This window comes from Mustela lutreola, chromosome 11, assembly GCF_030435805.1.
Source record: "Mustela lutreola isolate mMusLut2 chromosome 11, mMusLut2.pri, whole genome shotgun sequence".
NCBI classification, from domain to species: domain Eukaryota; kingdom Metazoa; phylum Chordata; class Mammalia; order Carnivora; family Mustelidae; genus Mustela; species Mustela lutreola.
In genome coordinates this window covers 44,351,351-44,367,242 of record NC_081300.1, presented here as the reverse complement: position 1 = coordinate 44,367,242, position 15,892 = coordinate 44,351,351, and the positions used below count along the sequence as shown (strand labels likewise).

The 15,892-nt window shown below is 42.4% G+C and overlaps 1 protein-coding gene across 1 annotated transcript; it reads right to left on the bottom strand.

The window, feature by feature from the left end:
• Positions 1-521: 521 nt before the first annotated feature.
• AQP4 (aquaporin 4) lies at positions 522-13,442 on the bottom strand. Its single transcript, XM_059139312.1, has 5 exons — positions 13,318-13,442; positions 9,928-10,342; positions 8,787-8,951; positions 8,419-8,499; positions 522-4,967 (listed from the first exon to the last, which is right to left on the bottom strand). Exons 1-5 carry the CDS (start codon positions 13,347-13,349, stop codon positions 4,689-4,691), a joined length of 972 nt encoding a protein of 323 aa, XP_058995295.1. The 5' UTR covers positions 13,350-13,442; the 3' UTR covers positions 522-4,688.
• Positions 13,443-15,892: the final 2,450 nt, after the last annotated feature.

The following is a 15,892-nucleotide window of genomic DNA, read 5'->3' as shown; positions in this document are numbered from 1 at the left end:
TCATCTGATGGGTGGCACACTATATAATTGATTGTCCTCGATTCTTCTCTAAGGGTCTATAGCTTCTCAAAATTGAGGAGCCTCTCAAACTAAGAACCCAAGGGAGTGTCCCAGTATTCCCTGTGCCTATATTATCCATCTGGGTAGGCAGAATCTGCCAGATGCCCTCAGGATGGATCCTCTAGTTAGCAATACCAGCCTCATCTGAGTGAACGTCTTGACTTTTAGATTCCCTGTAATGCCAACTGACCTTCAAGGACCTATTCTGCGTGGATGTGAACATTTAGAAGTAAGCCCGCAAAAGCACAATGTTCACTGTGTACATCAGGGCCTAAATCGTGTATCCTCTGCAGCCTTTCCAAGAATGCATTCCCTTATGTAGATTCCACCAGTCTTTCATCAAATCAGTCTTTCATGATTATACTCAAATATCTAAACCTTTGGGTCATTCTCAAGGATGCTCTTACATTTCAGCTTGGAAAAACTGGGAATGAATTTTCAAACATTGTCAGATGCAATGCTTACTTTTCAAACATTAAAAGTTTATTTGCACAAACTTAGTCGTATGAGATACAATGTAATTCATGAAAAGCAACCACAATGCTAATACTTAATAGATTTTTCCAAATATTAGATGTTACAGTTTAAATCACAACATTAGCTCTGATGTTGGAATAATATTTCAGTTAATAAATAATTGTGACTATAACCATATGTTCAGTTTATTCTCACCAGTTTATCATGAATTACAATTGTGATTTGGGTCATAAAAGTGATAAACAATTTTATTTTCATAAACTGCATGTTTATTTAATTAATGCCAAAGAGAATCTAAAAAGATATTCGAATGGGTTATAGAAATTGGGTGTAATTTTCAGCTCTTAGATTTTAACACGCGTGGGTAACACTATAACTGCTTTCCTAGGGTATGGTCATCTGCAAAAGTGAGTGGCCACAGTTTTTGAGCCTCAAATTAAATGTCTTCTATGTATTTCAGAGAACTATGAATTTCAGAAGTTACTGCTATTTTGGGGTGATCTATAAAGTATTACAATATCAATGCAAGCACACAAAATTTGTGGTAAAGAAAGTGAGTTTTGTATACTTTCAAGATAGTAGTCACATCTTCCTAATAATTTTGATGCCATACATATTAGGAAAGAATTACTTTCAGACATAAGATATTCTCAATTTGCCTGATCTTAGTGCTTATAATGAGAAGTTACATTGGCCTTGTATCGTCTGCTAAGGCTGTGTCTTGAGCTCCTACTGTCATCTAGTTGTCACAAAGGCAATTTCTCAGTCAAATGTTTATAACATGCGGGAGTAGTATCAACACAAAGCAACAAAGGGCCTCTCCAGGATTAACGGTAGTGCTTGAATTTGTTACTCTATTTTGGAATTTTCTTATGTTACTGAATTTGAACCAGGAGGCTAAGTTGCCTGGTTTCATGGCCTAAGAGAATATTCTGTCTTATTTGGAATCAGACTCTAACAATTAATCAGATAGTTTAATGCCAAATCTATCTTATTTAAATATATCTAATCCTTTCAAAACCTTTTCCAGACAGCTAGGACCTATCGACGGCATTAGGAGAAGAGTCAGAAAGGGGAAGAATGTATGAAAAGCATCCAGTGGTAGAAACAAGGTGTAGGAATCTTACATTTAGCCAAAAATTCAGGTACCGGACAATATTTCCTTCTGTTGTAAAAGTTTAGGACCTTGGGGGAATAAAAAAGGCAACTTCAACAATGAAATAATACATTCAAATGTTGGGCCCCAAATATTTAAGAAAGCCCCCCAAACTTAAATACGTCCCTTACCCTTTGTATTTCTTTCCACAAACTATATACATTTTCATTGTAGGGACCATCTTACAGTTTTGGGGTGCTTGTGGTATTTTTCCATAGGGAAGAGACGCTCGGCATTGCTTCCTGGCTGGGTATAATTCATTTATGTCCTTCCAGTTTTTTCTCTCTGATCTCTTTTCTGTCTATCTGTCAGCGGCTCTCTCCTGGGAGCGGCGCGATGCACTTCATTAATAAGAAGGGATTAAAGGAAAAAGCCCTCGTCTCCTAATACACTTGGATAATTTGGTGCCATCCACAAGGCAATAGACCCCTGCTGCATAGATGTCATTAGAAAGGTACAATTTCATTACTTTTTACTGGCAGAGCCTTGAGTGAAATACAAAATATGTTGTCTCATATGCAGGGGAAAAAAAAGTGCCAAAGCTTTCATTGACTCTACGCCTCTAAAATATTAGAACGCAAAAATATATTTTATGGTTTTTACATTTGTATTGCCTTCCCTTAGTTGTCCTTGAAATCAAGCTTTTATTAAATACTGAGCAAAATCAAGATTCGAAGAAATTTATTTACATTCTTAAATCCTAAATGAAATTCATAAATTTTTATTAACTAACACAAACCTACTAAGTGCCAGGCACTCTGCTGGTGGCTGGAAAGCAATTTACAAAAACATCATTCATGCCTTTTTTTTTTTTTTTTAAGCACTAACTTATTAAATACTCTAACTAGAAGTGAGTATAAAAGTGAGTGCATAAGAAGTAAACCACATGGCTGAATAAAATGGATTGTAAGCTAGCAAACGGTAAGCATATTAAAGAAATCTTTTTAACTTATGCTTGTTAACCTCAATGCTGAGCTGACATATTTGACCTGGCTGATAGCATTATCTTTTGAGCGTACATCAGCCTTCCCCGCCCGACCCTCCATTTTCAGCCGTTAGTGGTATACTGTGCAAACATTTGAAAAGACAGGCATAAACCATCGTGAGAATCTCACCCTGTTTCCTATAGATGCCTCCCCAAATAGGAAATGATCGATGGGGTCTCCCTGGTTGGAGACTGTGGCTGGCCACACATCTGAGCAAGCCGCCTGGGGTTTAGGAATCTGCCATGAAAACCACCAGTGGCGCTCCCAGGCGTTGCCCTGGTGTGGTGACTCCCTGGGGACCTTGAGCATCACTTTCTTAGCACCAAAGAGAATCAGGTTGAACAGTGGTCCATTATGTCACTGCCACAGACACGCGTCTGCCACTAACTCTAAAAAGTGGCACACGTTTGGAGCCGTGTGTGGGAGAAGAAAGCCCTTGATGATCAGCTTATTTCCAAGCCATTCTTTGCAGGGCTGGGTTTTTGCTTCCCTACTAGCTGTGTTTTCAGTTAAACTGTCATTTGCAGCTCTTTGTCTAAGACAAAGTCTAGCCTGGGTGGTTAAGATGCTAGAGACTGGGGTTCCCAGAGACCATTCTACTAACTAGGCACAGCCGTTCAGGAAGAACGACATGTCTCAACAAATACATGAGTTAGTAATAAAAATGCTTAAAAACAGTGTTGGGTTCCTAGGTACAGTATCTCTAAAAATGAAAGATCGGTTGTCTAGTCTGCTCTGCATATGCAGTGTTCTCATGTCCTCACCCTTACACTCTGCAACCATGGCCTTCCTTGTTTCTCCTGCATTTTCACTCATTAAAATACCATCGCACGCCACACTGAAGACTATCAACGAACCTATGAGACGCGAGAAAGCAGCAGAAATGGGGGCCAGGCAGGGCCCCACCTACCACCTTCCAGAGTGAGCAGAGAGCTTAATAACAAAAAGTTAGGATTCAGCTAGTTATGTTCTTGTTATCAAAAAGAAATCTCAAAAAAAAAAAAATCTCAACTAATGTTTAAATATAGACAACCAAAGTCACAAACAAACAAAACCCCGCGTTTTGCCAATAAATTAAAAAAATAAGCAACATGGTTAAGTGGTTAAATGCTTCGATTGTTAACCTCATGTGGTGTATTTGAGGACGGGCACTGAAAACAGATCAACTATTTGATTCCAGAATATAGATTCCTTTTTCCTTATGATTTTTTTTAGAATGGCAATTTTTCCTCCACTCCAGTAAGATCATATGAGTCTGTTTGTCCTGTTTGTCTTAATAGCTGTTTCTTATGATTTGGATGTTTTTTTAGGTGGAAACAATAAATATACAGGGTTTCTGAACATTCTTCAGATTTCTGGGCTTTCTGTCTGCATTATCTTGGGTGCTGAGGAAGAGGAAGGAATATTATGAATTGGAGTTCAGGTTGAAAGTTGGGTATTTGACATATATAAAATGGAAACAATTCATTAACAATGACCCTTGTTAATGTTGTCTTGCTGAGGTAGTTTATAGTAAGGGACTGCTCATAAAAGAGCATGTTATATTTCCTCTCTTGAATATGCATGACTCTGTGACATACTGTCCCTTGCCATTGAAAAACTTGACTTAATGGAATAAATACTCAAACAAGGATCAACAATCCCAGGGACATAGTATCGGTGGATTAAGCTGATAGGTGTGTCTCTAAATTCTGCCAGGCAAGACTTAACCAAATCTTGATCGACATTTTAAAGTGATTATTCATGAACGGCAGCAGGATTCACTGGATTCATATTTGTTTTGGGGACACTTTAAGAAGACTTCTTTTTTAGATTTGGAATTCACAATAGGTTTCTTCCATTCCTCCTCAGTGGAACAAAGAAATATTTTTTATCTACCCTGAATAATAAGACATGAGAAAACAACCCTGCGCATGGCTAATTTATAACAAATCTGTTTCCTTAATGGGTGGAAGGAAATCTGAGGACAGTTCTGAGGGTTCCTGTCTGCTTTCAGTGCCATCTTCTAGTCATACGGAAGACAGCACCTCGCCCGACGGGTCTTTCCCCTTCTTCTCCTCGCCCCGGTCAATGTCAATCACGTGCACCACTCCGGGTTTGAGGATCAGGTCGTCAGTCTCTACCTGACTCCTGTTGTCCTCCACCTCCATGTAGCTCCCCTTCGTTTGCTGGGCAGCTTTGCTGAAGGCTTCTTTCAAACGACGTTTGAGTTCAACATCTGGACAGAAGACGTACTCGTAAAGGCCACCAGCGAGGACAGCTCCTATTATCGGTCCAACCCAATATATCTGGGGGAAAAGAGGGAGAGTTATGGAGTGAAAGTGGAGGAAAACTATTGCTTTGAACAACTCATGAATCTAGAGCCCAGCTGGATGACATTAAGGGAGCCAATGTGCTGTGCAGAAGAAAGCAGGATTGGAAAGAATATAAGAAAATGTATCATCTGCACATCAGAAATCCGTAAACTGCTAAATAACATGTAAACAGAAAACAGGGAAAGGCTGTTTTCACTTTTCTTGCTTTTATTAGTTATTTCCTTTCCATTTCTTGATAATCCTTAAAGTTGAGATAGCTCTTTTTTGGGGGGGGGGGTGGGAACGGCACATAAAGTGTGCACTAAGAGTTCTTCAACTGAAAAAAAAAAAAGAATTTCTGGAGAGTACTTCTCTTATTTTCTTAATATTGCCATCTTATGTTGGTTTCCCACCTAACTGCGATCAACACACAGATGTTATCGTTTGAGATCTAGTTATTCAGCAGGATGTGATCGATGGAATCCCAGCGCCCAGCTCCACCACTCAACAATCTGGTGAGTTCTTGCATCAATACCGTGACTTCTTAAATATTAATTTCCTCATCTGCAAAGTGGGGATTATAATAATGCAGACCTCACCGGTTGTAAAAATTCAATGGAAATAATCCTTGTAAAGTACTTATTTCTTCCAATTTCATAGCAACAGGCTCCATTCCATGTTTCCTAGACAATATAAAGTTGTATGTGAATAGGCTGGCGATAAGTCATCTCCTGTATGTTACATGATTTCCTTCCCTAAAATCTGGTGATTTGATTTAATAGAAAACCTCATGATTTGTTTTTCACTCTTCTTTCATCCTCATGGTTCCTACCCATGGTCACTAGGTGAAAAAAACCCAGTACCTTGTTTATGGGTGATAGTTAGGTGAGGATTAGTAACTCTATAGGATTTTTCATTCAACAAATGGAAGCCTTTTATCATACCGTTATTGTGTTTAGAGTAAACTAAATGTTAAGTTTTGGTAAACTTCGGCATTTACTTGGAGTACATATATGCGGCAGAAAAGCAGACATTCATTCAACAGATTCAGTGGAGCAACAGAAACTTCGTTTACTGAGCCAGCTGTACTTAGCATTTTTCTTATATTAACTCCCATGATTCCAACAGAAACCTTTGAGGTAGATATGATTATTGTCCTGATTTTATGGGTAAGAAACGGATACCTTGAGAGGGCAAGAAGCTTGCTTAGGATTTCATGCTTAGCAAGTGCTGGAGCTGGGATTTCGGGTGTGTATGAGTTTAAACTTCTCTTTTAAACTACTGCCCTGCTTTTTAGGAGACTCCCCTTTTCTCAATTGAAAAAAAAATAGAAGGAATGCTTCTGGCTTAAGACACTCTCTGTAAGTGAATTTCATGTAGCATCCTCATTGATAATTCTAAAGAAAATTCAAAATTTGAGCTGTTGCTGATCTCATATACTTCACATGGAAACTCTCAGTAGAGTGGTTACAAGGAACAAGCTCCTTATCCTGAACAGAAAGAAAGCATGTAAAAGTTGACCTTCTCCCTGCCCAATCCGAGAAGAAACTAGATCCTCCTTTAAGTGTCTTTGCCCTCTGCTCGTTAGACATGTTCTAGTCCCCATGCTACAACTCCCACAAGGGAGGCAAAGGTCTTCTAAATAATTAATTAGATGCATCCCCAAAACTCCAACGCAGAAGACATCTAGTTACACGCTCCCCCAAAAGAGCAAATCTCAGTTTCAAGTGTTATTCTCAAACAAAAGTCATAACATACTTTAAAAGGACTTTCAAAATTTATAAAGGTAAATAATTTTTCTTGCTAAAAATATATATATATGGAAAGTGCGAAGAGGAAAGCTGAAACAGTGTCATTACACTATCTAGAAAACTCAACATTTTGGTGTTCTTGTAGTCTATCAGTTAAGCTCTCTGTCTGTAAATATGCTGTAAATTAGTTCTAAAATCCATACACCTATTGTTACAGAATGGGCCTTTGTGTTCATTGGGATTAAGTTTGTTATAAAATAGCAATAAGGGGAAACCTTTAATTCAGTCAACAAGTTAAGAAGTTTCCTATTAGTCGAATTTTAGCTGGCCTTCCACAACCACTAGGTAATTAATAAAAATATATACTTTTACCCACATTTTAAAGTCCTCATAACTGAAATTAATACTTGCTATTTGTCTAAATTGTAATTATAAAAATAGTTTGAATTTAAGAAAGTTGAACTTACAGTTGTACTTTTACCATTAATAACTATATACTGCCCCTTAAAAATTTCCATTCCTGTTAATATGGCACATTTTGAGACATAACTGGAAATATCAGTGGCAAAATGACCCATCCTGTGGGTGGTATATATTGACATGTTTTGCACGGTTGGGTCCAAAATCTGGCTTTTGAGCACTGACTCTCATTCTTTGATTGAAATTACGTCTAAAGGCTCTGTACACTTTCTGAGCAGGGAATGTCGATAGTGGTGGTGGGATTTCCTCTCATTTGTAATGTGCACTGCGGTTGAGAGGATGTAACTGGGTCAATAATGACTGTATGAATGAGATTAAAACACAAGTGACGTAGAGCTATATTCTTGAATTAAAAATAAAATTTGTAAAACAGCCTTCACAGCACATCCATGACAATCAAAGGCAGCCCTACTTGAGGCTGGCTTACGTAGGTCTCCTGTTTTTACTGGTTATTTTAAGTTCGTCTAGGAGTTGCCTTAAAACTGCCATATTATTCACTTCATGGATTTCCGTTCCGTTCCTGTGTTGTAAGAAACAACTGAAATAGAACGGATTGCGGTATTTAGAAATGGACATCCTTACGCTCTGGAAGCACTGCCACCCCATAAATAAGTAGGTTAGCCAGGACACTGGAAAGCATGCCTCTTCGGAAATCATCGATGTTTCAGCTATGGTTATGGTCATAATGGCATAAACATTTGCATCATTTATTCCTCTCCATCTGCAGTTCAGATGCTTCCAGCTCACATACTATTAATTGGGTTCATGCTTTTGTAAACAAAGAAGATAAATATTTTTGCTATGGGCAGTGCTTTTAAGCATTTCTTTCTTCTTTTTTTTTTAAATTTTTTTGCAAGTGTATATTTTGTTATTGCCAGGAAGGCTTTAGTTTCAGAGATTGAAACCCCGTATTCACCAAACACCCTGATTTTCGCTTGTTCCCCATAGGTTAAGTCTATCAGATACAGTGCCCAGAGCAGTGCTGATTAAAAAAGAAAGACTATTATGGAAGGCCCTGAATAGATATAAGATATGATGTTTTATAGTAAATTTGGTCTAGTCTCTCCCTGGTCTCTATGAAAAGTATAGGAAAGTGGGGACTCAAGGTTGGAAGGGAGTAAGAAAGCTGGCAAGCAAAGAAGAAAAAAAAAAAAAGCTTTGTGGGTAATTGTCCCCAACTGTAGGAGGACAGGAATTATCAACATGATGGTTACCCAGTGGTTTTCCCAATTTCCCATGATAACTGCAGGTCCAAAAGATCGGGCGGGGTTCATGCTGGCACCGGTGTAATTGATCTACAGGAAAAAAGAAAACAACTTCAGACATTGCTGAGACGGGACTAGTAGCAGGAAGCGTACACTGCAATTTGCTACCATTTGCCAAGTCAGGTAGAGGAACTGTCAAGATGTTAGCAGCTATATCAACATTTCTGAAAGTTAACAAAGTTAACAAAATAATCACCTAAAATGGATAGACGTGGCTGGATACTAAAGAACTACAGTTGTAAAACACATCTTTAAGCCAGCTCTAGGGTGAGAGTAAATGAAATGAGTCAATTATTTAAATGGACTTGGAAACTTACTGCAAATAAATGTCCAATTGCAACAGAAAATCCAATTGCTAAAGCTACTGAACCAGTGACATCAGTCCGTTTGGAATCACAGCTGGCAAAAATAGTAAACACCAACTGAAATGTGATGATCAACTCCACCAGGAGACCGTGACCAGCGGTAAGATTTCCATGAACCTAGAAAGAGAAAAATGCTCCATCTGAATTGAAGCACGAGTATATTTTCTGTGATAACATATCATAGTGAAAGGCATACTTCATCACTGGAAAAAGCAATGGTTAATTTGAATCATCTCTTCTACCCCACAAGTGAGATGCTCCCCCTGCTTCCAAAAAAAGAAAAAAAAAAACATTTCCACTCATTTTGGGTCATCACAGATAGTTAATTACTCGTACAATGACCAAGCGGGAATTTGTGCTGAATGTTCTTTTCTACAAAGGAAGCAAAAGTGTGCCACTGCTGCACTTAACTTATAAAGGAGTTTCTTGAGAATCTTATAATTTTATAAGGCAATGATTAAATCCATTAATTAGGTTTAAATTAATTAATATACATTTCAATTAAAATTTAAACTGTGTGTGGGTTTTTTTTAATCAATCCTGGTGCTGAGCTAACAACTGATGTTCCTAACCAGTTAAGGACAAAACTAGGATCAAGCGCCAATTTATTGTTCTAAGTGTGGCCCTTGATGTAGATCATTTTAAATCTCATGAATGTGATAGGAAACAAAATAGTTTCTTCTGCTAGTGCACCAACAAGTAGTTGTAATAAAAAAAATGCCTTAAGCTAAATATATAGTCTAGTATATTCGCTAGGATGGGAGCAAGAGCAGGGGGAAAAAAACCCCCACAACTTTTGTGCCACCTAGCCTAATAATATTCAAGTCACTAGATGACGAACAATGATTATATATGGATACAATCAATGTTGCTGGGATGAGTTTTCAAGCATATCAAGAGTCATCAGAAATCCTCTAAGAAGAAGACACACTCTCCGTCTCCCTTGCGGACCTGGGCCTGCGGCGCTGGGCCCTGTCAGCCTCGGGCCCCGGGGCGATTTTAGGAAATTCTCTCAGGCTATTGGGGTGTCATGTAGCAGGGGTCTGCAAGAAGCCTGGAGTCCTAGTTTGAAAATAAGAGCCAAAGATGCTACCGTGGTGACCCCCAAGCCCCCCACCACACTGGAAGGTGTGACGAGGTAGAGAATCCCGGCTCCGATGATGGCACCCAGGCACTGGGCTGTGACGTAGAAGACAGACTTGGCGATGCTGATCTTCCTGGTGCACACCATGGCCACTGTCACAGCGGGGTTGATGTGGCCGCCGCTGATGTGGCCAAAGCACTGTACCATAGTTGCAATGCTGAGTCCGAAGCAAAGGGAGATGAGAACCATGTCGACGGGTAGGGGCTTTTCTGTCCCCCCCCAGTTGATGGTGGATCCCAGGCTGAGGAGAACAAAGATGAGCATAGCCAGAAATTCTGCTGTGACGGCCTTCCAGAAAGCTTGAGTCCAGACCCCTCTGAAGGCCACCATGATGTTCTCTCTTCTACACAATGGTCCACACTTACTGAAAAGAAAACAAATGGTATCAGTCTAACCAAAGCAGGGTTCAGGAATTTGGGTGAAAACTCCGGGCGTACATGTAATCTTGCCTAACTGTGGGGAATGGCCCTCTCCAAGGCTATTTGCATATCAAGAAAGAATGCTTCCAGGAAACCTTCCTAATTAATGGTCTCCTTAACAGTCAAATGGTGACGCTGGCCTCCTTTTATTTAGTAGTCAAAGCTCTTTCAGTAGCACCGATGAGTGCCTAGAAAGGGAAATACGGTTTCTTCACTGTCTTAAGGAACGGAGAAGGGAATACATGTACTTCAGAGCAAGAGTTAATTCCCTCAGAGTAAGTTTCTAAGCTTCACTGTACTTTTCACATGCCATTTAGAGTCTGAACGTAAAGCAATACACACACACAAAAAGGGAGGGTTTTTTTTTTTTTTTTTTTTGCCGTTTTGCCCTTGGTTGCACAAAAAGGCATTCTGAAAATGGGTTTGTGGAACGCGATGCTCCTCTTCCCCAGCAGAGACCGCGGATTTCGGGAGCAGGCCCGCGAGGAGGCCGGGGCGCTGAAGCTGGTCTTTGGAGAAGCCGGGTCGGTTCCGGGGAGGGGAGCTCAGGGTGACGGGCAGGGGCGGTGGGAGCTGCCAGGGCCGGAGCAGCGACGGGGACACGCTCTCCGTCTCCCTTGCGGACCTGGGCGCGCGGCGCTGGGCCGTGTCAGCCTCTGGCCCCGGGGGAGCGGCCACCCCCGCGCGGGTGCCAGGTGGACAAACAGTCGCGGCCCCGCCCCCGCCCCGCCCCCGCCCCGCCCCGCCCCCGCCCCGGACCTGTCCCAGTCGTCCCGGCAGCCGCAGCTGCATCCCGGCCTCCGTCGTGCTTTTGGAAGCCTGGGGTACAGTCCCATCTTGTGCCCTATCCTTTCTCGACCCCCAGCGTGACCCCTCAGACCTGATTCCCCAAAGAGACCCTGCAGGCGGGTGTGGACGCCCCAGGCACCCGGTCCGCGCCCTCCAGGGGCAGGCGAGTTTGGACCGGGGGCGCTGGGCAGAGGGCAGGAGGCTGCACGGGGAGTGGCTGTTCCTCCGCGTGTTCTTGGCGGCCTTCTCCTCCGCCTGCGTGGCCCAGAAAGACAGCGGGGACCTGTGTGTATTGGGGCAGGAGGGGGTGGTGGGGTGCAGCAAGCACTTTCTTCCTCCAGTCTGTTTTCCTCTTAACTGTCCGAGGATCTTCGGAAGGAGAAGGGATCGGGTTTGAGGATATTAATGCCAACTGCTGGTTTGGGTAAGAAGTGGCTAGAATTCCCAATGTGGGGTACCATTACTCTAGTTATCCCATTATTCAAGACATTTGGCCTTATCCTTTTCTCGTGGTAGTGGTGAGAGGGAAGGAGTGTGGAAACACTGATCACCAGAGGGTTATGAAAAAAGAGGCGAGAAAGCCAGGTATTTGAACGGATTAGAGTTATTAGAGCTTTTCCCTTGATGTATAAGGAAGAGGAACATCCCCCACCCCCACCCCGCGCCCAGCCTGGGTTCTGGATGAGCAGTGGGGAAATGCTGGGCCGAAAGAGCTAGGGAACTCTCCCTTGACCTTTAGGATCTTAGCTCAGCCTCTGGTTTGATACCGGGCTTTGCTTCCGAGTTGGAAGGAGAAACCCATTTTTGGCCCAAACCCGGCGGCTCCGGAGGGGAGCACAGCCTGCTCTGCCTGTCCTAGGTGTCCCCTGCCTGTGAACTCCTCTAAGTAATTACAAGAAAGCCCAGCGGAGAGGACAATGGCATCATAATCCCTAGAGAAAGAGAAAATAAAGAGCCAAAACAGCTCTTAGAATGGAGCAGGAAGCATGTCCTGAGGGAGACATTAAAAATATCCCCAAGGGGGAGAAATTTAAAGAACTCACAGATTGAAAAGAAGCTAGGAATGGGGCTTCTGAACTCACCAGAGCCCTGGCTGCAGCCAGAGGCGAGGGGGCAAAGGGGCCACCACAGGTGCTGGTCGTCTATGGCTGGATTAAGTGGGGAAAAGAAAGAGGACAAAGCAGAAAGCCAAGGAGGCTGGTGGGCAGGACACCTCAGGTCCCATTTCAACAGCGAGGTTCACCAGGAGAGGCGGACTCTGGCAAAAGGCCGCCTCCTGGCTACACCCCGGCTCTTTCACTCTCCCCAGCCCCCCAAGTTCTATCTCTCTGCCTCTTCTCTCCCGCCTCTCCAGAGACCTAATTTAAGAAACTCACTTGCTCTTTCAGCTTCAAATTTTCATCAGCCAAAGGAATTAAAACAACACCAAAAAATAAAAAAATAAAAAATTAAAAACTCCAATAGATAAATATACTCCTAAACAGTGTTTTTTAGCTTTTTTTGGAAAACCCACAGAATCTGATGTCCTTCCAGGGCAGAGCGAACAGCCTCAGTTAGCTGCAAACCCCAGAGTTGCCAGGCAGCACATACATACCCCTGACCTTCCAAGCGCTCACCTCGGCAGGCAGAGTCTGTCATAGCTCCTGTTATTATCAGCGATGCTCCCTTATGCGTTCATACTCTCGGAAAAATGGATCAACACTATTTGTTTTGCTTCTCTCGCCCCAGAACAAAGGGGGTTTGTTGATGTGTCCGGGTTGTACTGAACCGGACACATTACTTTCTAGCTGAGCACACAGCCTGATCCACTTCTGGACAGCTGAGCCTCCCGGTGAGTAATTTTTCTGATGAAAAATACTGCAGATAGATTTCCTTCCATAGGGTAATTTCCCTGTGCATGCACAGGTCTCAGATATTTGGAGGATTTTGCAATAAAGCATCCTTTTTTTTTTCTTCTCCCTTCCCTATGCCTCTCTTATGATTATGCCAAGTACCCAGATCTAAAAGAATCACCTACCTGCCCTATAGTTTCCTTCTAGATTCTGTCTGAGAAGACACATAGATCTATAATAAAAGAGAGTTTCATCTTTTGGCCCCGCACTTTGTTCCCTTAAGGCAAAGAAGGACTTACCCCCACTGCCTTGCTGCGGGTCTGCCACTCATGCCTTCCCTGGCCAGAGTGCAGCTCTCATTGCCTGCCCTGCAGCTCCCAGTGCACTGGGAGTCAGATTACGGCCACTTGTCTGATTGGGTTTTTGGAGTGTAGGGGTGGAAAGACTCTGCACCATGTGGCAATCGTCAAGTTATATTTGAACTTGAAATAACTTCTCTCTACCTGATTGCTGTAGACACAGGGCATTTCAGGAACACAAAATGTTTGCTTACATTGCATTTCTTTAGCTGGTAATCTTTGAAATTGAGGATTTCCCCCAATTTTATTTCAATTCTTCTCACCACAGTGGATTGCTGAGCATTTGTCTTGGTTGGTTATGTGTCGTAGTTGAAATTGGGCACCTATGAGAAAACAGATTTGTGTTATCCAGCAGTTGAGATGGGTTGAGATCTGGGCTGTAGTACATTTGCTTTTGAGAGGCTGAATTTCCAGTGGCTTCTTTTGAAGTTTTTGATCTGAGAAGTAGCGTTTTAAGTACAGTAGATAAGTCCATTTGTAGCTGGGTAACAGTGATTTGGATAACAGGAAAATAGGAAAAATAGGAAATAAGACTATTGCAGGGTGTTCTATTGACTGTTACGTTAATAACAATTGTTGAGTAAGAAGTAGTAAATTTTAAAATATGGAGGTTGAGTGGGGATAAAATTTTTGGAAATGAACCGCAAATTTAATATCTACAAACCTAGGGACAAGCCTGACGACATCATTTGTGGGGCCTGGTTCGGAAGAAAGCATCACAACTATTATTTTCTGTTTTCTCGTCTCGTCTAGGGACTTGGGGTTTCGGAATGGGTGAGGAACCATTAGAGAGAGGTAAAAATTTTGAGTGTGAATTTCGGAGAAACATTTTATTATTCTCTTAAGCATTCTCAGATAACAAAAGTTGTTGACTTTACATCCTTAAGAACGGGGTCGCACAGTATGGTTGTCCATGGGGTGAGGGTTTAGGGGATTAGCCTTGTTAAAATGTGCTCCCTAAAGGTAGGAATAAATTCTGTCGAGAGGGGGAAGGGGTCATTGATGTGAATTCACAAAGAACACGTAAACAATTTGATGTTGTTTCTTAAAGGCCTTAATCATTCAGATTTTAGAGTACAATTAAAAAAGAACCGGGTCACAAATATTTTTAAAAAATTTGAAAACTTCCATTTTTTAGACAGAAGTGCTAATCACTCTGACCCTAAGACCACAGAGTCAGAAGTGACCCTGAGGTCTATGAACCCAAGGACAGACACTGTAGTGTTTAGGCTCTTTCTTGTGAATGAAACCCATGGTCTTCTCTCTTCTCCACAGGAACCCACCGTGAGTGGTGCTCCCTTGGGGCCACCGATCATTGAGAGGACGTTTTTCAGGCCCACTCTTTGCAGGTTGCCCCAGGCTCATTAGCATTCACTCTCTGGCCTTGGCAAGTTCCCGTCACCATTTTACAAAGTGCCAGCAAACTTGGTTGCCACGGTTTCTCAGACTCTTTCCCTTTCTTCTGGCTGGCTGATCACTGCCCTGGTAGCATGTGTTGACAGTCAGTTCCTAAGGGATGGCTATTCCCATCAAGGGAAGGGCCACCCTCATTGGCACCAACTCAAGCACTTATTAGTACTCTCAGCAGAGTGGCTGAAAATTGACCAGGGATTAACCCTTCACCTACTGGAGGTAGTTTTTCTTGTCAGGTATTACTTACTGTCTTTTTACATATTTGAGGCAGTGTTACCGATTCTCTGGCAGCCTTTCCAGTCTTGTCCAATAATTGCTACTTGCCTGACTTTTCTTTGGACTAGGGACAGCGTTTCCAGTAGGATTTTCTGGGGCGATGCAGGCAGGATAATGATGGAAGAAAAAAGCTTTGATGTGCTCGTGGGGGTTGTGTGGGGAATATGAAGTGAAAGTCTTGGTGAATGCGAAGAACCGCTTCTAAGTAGATCGGTTTTTTTTTTTTTTTTAAGATTTTATTTATTTATTTGACAGATAGAGATCACAAGTAGGCAGAGAGGCAGGCAGAGAGAGAGAGGAGGAACAGGCTCCCTACTGAGCAGAGAGCCCAATGCGGGGCTTGATCCCAGGACCCTGGGATCATGACCTGAGCCGAAGGCAGAAGCTTTAACCCACTGAGCCACCCAGGCGCCCTAAGTCGATCAGTTTGGAACTAGCCTGGGCTCAGGGCCAAATGACATTTGGAATCTAAAAATTTTTTAAAGGTTTTATTTATTTATTTGAGAGAGAGAGAGCATGAGAGAGCACAAGCGGGGGGAGCAGCAGAGGGAGAGGGAGAAGCAGGCTCCCCCCTGACCAAGAACCCCCATGTGGGGCTCCCTCTCAGGACCCTGGGATCACGACCCGAGCTGAAGGCAGATGGTTAACTAACTGAGCCACCCAGGCGTCCTGGAATCTAGTCCCCGCCCCCCATTGGTAACTTGAAAAGGGCATAATTCCTTTAAAAAAAAAAATGGAGTCACAACTTACTGATTATATCTTTTTGACTTTCTTATCGTATAGTGGTCTGATCTTTGGAGGGAGGATCGTAACATGGCACATGAAT